Below are 8,091 nucleotides of genomic sequence, written 5' to 3'. Positions count from 1 at the left end.
AGTGGTAGAGCGCTTGCCTTGCATGCATGAGGCCCTGGGTTTGATTCCTCAGCACCACATAAGCAAAAAGAAAAAAGCCGGAAGTGGCGATGTGGCTCAAGTGGTAGTGCGCTAACCTTGAGCTGAAGAGCTGTGGGATAGCGCCCAGGCCCAGAGTTCAGGCCCCATGACCGGACCCCACCAAAAAAAAAACATAAATTAGAGATCTAGGTTTAGTTATTACAAGTATTTAACCAATTTTTCCAGCACCATTTACTGAAGAGGATGTCTTTCTTCCATTCTAGATGCTGGAGGGGATGTGAACAGAAGGGAACCTTACTGCATTGTTGGTGGGAATGTAAACTTGTTCAACCACTTTGTTAAGCAGTATGGAGGTTCCTCAAAAGACTGCACATAGAGCTCCCCTATCACCCAGCAATCCCACTTTTGGGCATTTACCCAAATGTTCACAAACAAGACCACACTAAAGCCAGAGCACCAGTGTGTTTATTGCAGCATTATTTACTATAGCTAAGATATGGAACCTACCCAGATGCCCCTCAGTAGATGAATGGATCAAGAAAATGTGGTATATATACACAATGGCCTTCTATGCCTCCATCAGAAAAAATGACATTGCCACATTTGTTAGGAAATGGAAAGGCTTGGAAAAAATTATATTAAGTGAAGTAAGCCAGACCCAACCTAACATAGGTCCCATGGTTTCCCTTATTTTCAATATCTAGTATATGTCTGAGTCAAGCCGAAAATGTTGCTGTTAGGGAAATGAACCCTAAGATATATATGCAAATGTTTTTTTTTCTTTCATGCGATTGTTTCTAACACATTTATAAGAGTATTTCTTTGTTTCTTTGTATATCCCTCCCCCACAGTATAACCCCTGCTTTCATTTTAGTTCATGTCAGTATAATTTGTGTATGGGAAGGGGAAAAACAAATTAAATAAATAGGTGGACCCATTGCAACAATGAGATGTACAAGTCTTTTTGTCGAAAACGAACATTACAACTTTGGTGGAGAGGGGGGAAGGATTGGTTAGGGGTTGCTGGAGGAGGATGGGAGGGGATGTGAAGGGGAAACAAAGGAAGAGGCTACAATGCTCGATAAGAAATGAACTCATTATCTTGCCCATGTAATTGCAACCCCACTGTACAGTATTTTCACAATAAAAAATAATAAAAAAAAGAAACTGGTATTGTCTAGACACACACTGATATCTTGCAGTGCTCATGTCTTCTAGTTTCATGTGAACACTGCCTTCTCTCTATGTCTCCTGCAGCTAGAGACTTCTTGGCTTAATTCTAGTTGGGCTCACTTCTTAGAAAATGAGTCCACATTCTGTACTCTAGGTTAGGTTGCATTCCAAGGAACCAAGAGGCAGAGCAGCAGCTGCCACTCAGCCTGGCCAACCTCCATGGGTGGGTGGGGCCAAGGCAGTCACAAGGTTTTCTCCCTTAACCTCCTGCAGAGGAAGCCCAAGGGCAACTGTAAAACCTGGACTTTCGAATTCTAATATAGATATTTGGAATGATTCTGTTGAATTCCAGGAAGTATTTCCAAAGAACAGACAATCAATAATCTCCTTCCAGTCACTAGCAATATAGTATAGTTTCACAATCACCTGTGCTTCAGCCCCTGGACTTGGAAAGAATGATTCCTAGTTCTTCAAAGTCTTTGAATGGAATCTTGGAAAATTGAGTTTAAAATCCTTCAGGGAGAGGGTAAAAGTTATCTCTTAAGGAAAGGAGATTATTTTCAACAACAATGATTAAACAACCATCTTTTCTTTCCTTTTTTTGGGGGGTCCGGTCGTGGCGCCTGAACTCTGGGCCTGGGTGCTGTCCTTTAGCTCTTCAGCTCAAGGCTAGTGCTCTACCACTGGAGCTACAGTGCCACTTCCAGTTTTTTTTGTTCCTGCTTAGGTGGTGCTGAGGAATCAAACCCAGGGCCTTAGGCATGCAAGGCTAGCGCTCTACCACTGGAGCCATAGCGCCACTACCGGCTTTTTTCTTTTTGCTTATGTGGTGCTGAGGAATCAAACCCAGGGCCTCAGGCATGCAAGGCAAGAGCTCTATCACTGAGCCAACTTCCCAGCCCAAATAACCATTTTTTCATCGTTATGGGTATAGAAATTAATCAAATGAATCAAATATTTAAAGATAAAAGTAAAGATGATCAAAGAAGTTAACAAAAAAGCATAGGGTAAAATCTTTATGACTTAGAACTTGGCAATGATTTTCACATGTAGTAAAAGTAATTATAGGAAAATTTGATAAGCAAGATATTTTTATACTGAAATCATTTTTGCATTCAACGACTCTAGAATAGAAGGGAAAACCAATCCAGAGAAAACATTGGCAAAACATAGACGGAATGAGGAATTAAAACCAAGAAATTATGAAGAGCTCTTAAATAAACCTTACCACGACTAACACAATAACTGTATTGAATAGGGTCCAAAAGGAGACTTGAGGCCAAATAAGCGCATGAAGGTATGTTTCATATTATATGTATTGCTCATGTGAGAAAGACAAATCAGAATCACAATGAACACCAGCTCACAGGCATTAGGAGGAGCATTGAAAGGAAGGAGAAAGAGGAGAAAAATAGAGTGGAGAAAAGTCAGAAAGGAGAAAGAAAGGAAATGAGGGAAAGAGGAAGACAGCAAAGAAAAAAGGAAGGAAGGCAGAAACCAAAGAAGGAAGAAAGGAAGATGAGAAGGAAAGGAGAAAGGAAGGAAAAAATAGAAGATGTGATTAGAATTGGAGACCATTGTACTCTACTGGTGTTAATGAATATGGCACATATATTATGGAAATACAGGGAAAAAATCAAGCATACAATTACTTATCTAGCAATTCCAATTTTAAGTACATACACAAAAGTATCAAGAGCAAGGATGTGAATGGATATTTTGATAACCTGAATCAAGCAAAATGCTTCTGTGAAAGCTAAAGGTAACATAAACATGCAGTTCATTCATTCACCAACTCTAAAATGCATACAAATCAATTTTTTTTGTCCATATTGGGGTGTGAACTCTGTGCTTGGGCACTATTGGTTAACTCTACAGCTCAAGGCTATCACTCTACCACTTGAGCCACAGCACCACTTCCAGTTTTCTGGTAGTTTACAGGAGATAAGGGTCACCTGGTCTGTCCTGTTCAGGCTGATGATTAATTCTCTAGAAAAAACAAGGCATAAACAACCAGAATTGGTGAGTGCTCAGTAGTTTATCATGTCTATAATCTTCCCTACTCTGGAGTTTGAAGTCAATCCAGATGCCCTTGGTAGATGAAAGGATCAAGAAAATGTGATGTGTGTGTGTGTGTGTGTGTGTGTGTGTGTGTGTGTTTGTATGTATGTATAATTGAATCCTATGCTTCCAATATAAACAATGACATTGCCCCATTTGTTAGGAAATGGAAGAGTTGGAAAAAATTAAGTGAAGTAAGCAAGACTCAAAGAAACATAGGTCCCGGTTTCCTTTATTTGCAATAACTAGTATATGTCTAGGACAAGCAGAAAAGTTCAAAAGCTATGTACATATGACCATATAAGATGATGCTAAGTGAAATAAAACCCAAGGTAGGAACACAAGAGGTTTTACGTTTCTTGCTCTTGTTTTTTGAATGTATTTGTTATGTAGTAAATGATTTTTTTGTTTCTTTTTTATATTCTTCCCCTATGGTATAACCCCTGTTTTCACAGTATTTTATTCTAGTGCCCTGCATCGTGCGTATGCATTTTTCTAATTGTGGGAGGGGAAGGTAAATAATGAAATGCTGAAATAAGGGTACAGGATAACCCATGGCATCAAAGAGATGCACAAGACACTATGTTGAAAACTTTACAAATTCAGGGATGGGGGGAGTTGGGGAAGTGGGGGAGGGAAGGGATGGTAGGGGAAAACAAAGGAGGAGGTAAAAATGCTTGATAGGAAATGTACTCATTGCCTTACTCATGTAATTGTGCCCCCTCTGTTCAGTATCTTTACAATAAATATATATATAACTAAAAAATAAAAGACAAAAAAAATAAAAAATAAAAGACATCTCAGAATCATGGTTGGAAGCCAGTTGGAGCAGAAAATTCTCAAGTCCTATATCCAATTGACAAGCCAAATTTTGGAAGAAGAGGTTTGGCTCAAGTGATACACCACTGGTCTAGGTGAAAAAGATTTTGAGACTCTGAATTCAAGTCTCAGTACCTGCACAAAAACAAAACAAAAATCTTCAGAAATAGAGCTATATCAGGAGCCATATAAATACCAATTGACTAACACTTTTCCATATAACTATAGTACATATTGTGATATATATGTATCATCTTGCAATTAAATTTTTAATGGACAATGGTGACAAGGCTGACTCATTGCCTAATCCAGTTACTTTAAACTCATAACCTTGGGTTGGTCCAATGGGGAGAATTGTTAAGTGACATCACAGTGTCTGGTTTACATGAGATTTGCCAGGTATTTTGTAGCAAAAACATCCTGGGTGGGAGAGGGAATCCTGTCCTGCTTCCTTTATGTGAAAAAGAACCTTGGCAGATGCGGAGAAGAACATATTTTCACAAATATGCACTTAACCTAGGAACTGGGAAGCTCTGCCAACCTGGGTTTTGATTAAAGATGCAGCGTTGGTGATATGGTTAAATGTTTCCATCAGCCCCCAGCAAAGGGATTATACCATGATGTGTGAAGGGGGGTGTTTGCAAGACTTGGGATGCAAAAGAAAAGCTAGAACCCTCCTTTGCTTGCTGCATTGTTGAGGAGATTTTGTACAAATTGACACTGGTATTGTATAAACAGTCATTGTAAGTGGGAGTGCTGATGTCTTGTAGTTTCTTTGAACACAGCCTTCTCTCTGTTCCTCCTGCAGCTAGAGAAGTGTTAGTTTAATGAGGCCCTGGTTTAATTTCTTTCCGGCTCATTCATAGAAAATGAGTCCATAGTGTGTACCCTAGCTTGAGGTTGCTTTCCAAGGAACCAAAAGGCTGCTGTTCACAGTAGCAGCTGCCACTCAGCCTGGTCAAGTTCAATGAGTGGGTGGGGCTTAGGCAGTCACAAGGTTTTCTCCCTGAATCTCCTGGAGAGGAAGCCCAAAGGCAACTGTAAAACCTCGATTTTAGAATTCTGTGCAGTCATTTTGAATGACTCTGTTAAATTCCATGAATTATTTCCAAAGAAGAGACAATCAACAATCTCCTTCCAGTCACTAGCAATATAGTATAGTTTTATGATCACCTGTGCTGCAGCCCCAGGGTATGGAAAGTAAGGTTCCTAGTTCTTCAAAAGTCTTAGAATAGAAATTGAGTTTTAGAAAATCTTAACAGAAAATCTTAACAGGGAAAGAAGATTATATTCTAAAACAATGCTAGAAAACGATCTTTGCTTAAGGAAAAAGGGGTATAGAAATTAATCAAGTGAATCAAGCATTTAAACATAAACGGAAAGTTGAGGACGAAAGAAGTAAAAACAGCATGAGATGGAACTTTGCAATGATTTTTAAATATAGTAAAAATGATCGTAGAAAAAATATATAAATTGGAACTTATCATGATGAAAACCTTTGGAGCATTCTTTGGTCCTAGATTAGAGTGCAAAATGAATCCACAGAAAATATTTGCAAAGCATAGAGGTAATGAGGAATTAAACCTAGAAAATATAAAAGGGGCTGGGAAGGTAGTTCAGTGGTAGAGTGCTTGCCTTGCATGCCTGAGGCCCTGGGTTCGATTCCTCAGCACCACATAAACAAAAAGAAAAAAGCCGGAACTGGCGATGTGGCTCAAGTGGTAGAGTGCTAGCCTTGAGCTGAAGAGCTGAGGGACAGCGCCCAGGCTCAGAGTTCAGGCCCAACGACCGGACACCCCACCCCCCACAAAAAAAAAAAGAAAATATAAACAGCTCCTAAGTAAAACTCAAGATCACCAGGAATAACAAAATATTTCCATTGAATACTGTCAAAAACGAGACTGGAGTAGCTATTCTGCAGGAAGGAGAAAGACAAGTAATTGTAGAAAAAAGAGAAAGGGGAAAGAAGGAAAAGGTGAGAAGAAAGAAGGGAAAAAGAAACATCAAGGAAACAAGGAAGGAAGTCAGAATAGAAGGAAAGAAGGAAGGCAAAATAGAAACAAGGAAGGAAGGAAGGAAGGAGGGAAAAAAGAAAGGAAGTAAAGCACAGTGAAGTAATTATAAGTGGAAACCGTTGGACATGGCTGGTGTTAATGACAATGGGACGTGTACTGTGGTAAAAATAGAGGAAAACTCAAGCACACAATTACTTATCTAGCAATTCCACTTTTAAGTACATATAAAAAAGAATCTAAAGCAAGGAATGTAAGCCTACATTTGTTTATCCGTGTGGATATGAATATTCTAAAATGCCCAAATAACACAAACACTCTAATAATCAAAATATTCTGTCTACATAGAATAAAATATTAGTCAGGTTCAAAAGACAGGATACTTTGACACATGTTACAACATAAAGTAACCTTGCTAAGACTATGCTAAGTGAACTATCCAGAGAAAAAAAGACAGATACTGTGTGGTTCTACTTGTGCAGTACCTCGTCTATTACATGTGGCCATAGTGGAATTCAACAGATTGTGTAATGGATCATAGGAAATTGATGGCAAGTGGATGAGGAATGTGAGAAGTTCGATATCAAGATGCCACCATCTAGGAAGGGGCCTCTGGCTGGCTTATGCCAAGGCAGAAGGCATCATATGGCAGAAGAACAGAGGAGGAATCCAGGAAAAAGAAGTGGAGCTGACCTTGCCAGAAGGCTGAACAGGTCGTGCCCTGGGGCAGCAGGAGCCAATCACAGTTCAGGAAGTGGGGAGGACTGCAGGCCAGTGAGTGTCCTGAGACTTTAAAACCTGATCTCAGGGCCAGGTGCTTTGAGGACAGCTGTCTTTGGAGAGTTGCACTTCAGAGGGCTCATGCACGGCTTCAGGTTCAGGTGAGCATCCCAGCCCACAGAGGCATGGTGGGAACAGGAATAGAAGGCCTTTCAGGGGCAAGGGCACAAGCAGATCAACTTCCATTTCTGCCTCAACATGGACACTGGGGGCCAGCTTAGAAGGGTGGTGGGAATGGCATAGAGCTGTAGGGGGAAACCCAAGGGTGGCTACTCCATCAGCCAGAAGATCTCAGGTCGTGCAGTTTGGTCAGACTCGGGATCTGTCCAGGTTGCATAAGGCAGCTGGATGCCTGCAAACTGCACTGTAATGCTCTCCCATTCTTGAACCATCAGGAAATATGCTCTTGTGCCTCATTACCAGGTAACGTGCAGTGGGCAGAAACATGGGCTGATCCAAACCTAAGCATGGAGCCCCATGAGCTACCTGCTCGTGCCCAGGGGCTCGAACTTGGAGTCCTAGCTTGCACTCTGTGCAGTACATGAAGAAGGGCATGAATATGACAACAGGTTGTGACATTGGAAGCGGTTGTGTAAAAGTGAGAATGTAGGGTGTTGTCTTCCTAGTTTGTCTAGGAAGTATATTCCAGAGGGTTTTACCCAAGAAGGGGAGAAGCAGTGCACGACTCATCCATCTTCTACTCTGCATTGGCTAAAGAGATGTCAGTGGACTCTGAGCTTTGGGGGATATCATTGCTCCTAGCTGAGATCAGATATCCCATTGGGTGAGATTTTAGCTGGACTCCTAAAATTTAATCCAACCATTAATCTTGCACACTTTGCTTCACCTCCAAGAGCTCCGGCCAGGACAATGTTCATGCCCATTGCTTGACCACATACCTCTACTTTGATGTTTTAACCCAAGGATATCCGTAAGCCTTAACATAGCTCTGGACAAATATTGTAAAGTCTTATTTTAATATCTAAATTGTCATGGTGGCATTAATTCTTTTCTAGCTAAGACTACGCAGACTTCTGACATGCATGAGTCACTGGAAATCCCGGCTTCATTTCCCTTTCTAGGCTTTCCAATATGGATCCTTCTCTGTTGCTGGCCATCCTTTGCTTGGGAATGGTCGCAGCTGCTCCAGTATTGGATCCCAGTTTGGATGCACAGTGGACAAAGTGGAAGACAGAATACGGCAAAAGCTACCATTCGGTGGGTA

General features: G+C 40.8%; 1 protein-coding gene across 1 annotated transcript in view; it reads left to right on the top strand.

Moving 5' to 3' along the window:
• Positions 1-8,084, top strand: part of Ctsl (cathepsin L) — a gene marked incomplete at its 3' end in the record, with an annotated part of 9,331 nt that extends 1,247 nt beyond the window's left edge. Inside the window, exons 5-6 of the mRNA XM_013031698.1 lie at positions 7,721-7,797; positions 7,949-8,084. Coding sequence (XP_012887152.1) covers positions 7,721-7,797; positions 7,949-8,084 — 213 coding nt within the window. The remainder of the gene's footprint in view (positions 1-7,720; positions 7,798-7,948) is intronic.
• Between the last annotated feature and the right edge of the window lie 7 nt (positions 8,085-8,091).

Source organism: Dipodomys ordii, unplaced genomic scaffold (assembly GCF_000151885.1).
Source record: "Dipodomys ordii isolate 6190 unplaced genomic scaffold, Dord_2.0 Scaffold143, whole genome shotgun sequence".
NCBI classification, from domain to species: Eukaryota; Metazoa; Chordata; class Mammalia; order Rodentia; family Heteromyidae; genus Dipodomys; species Dipodomys ordii.
This window is presented reverse-complemented; position numbering and strand designations above follow the sequence as displayed.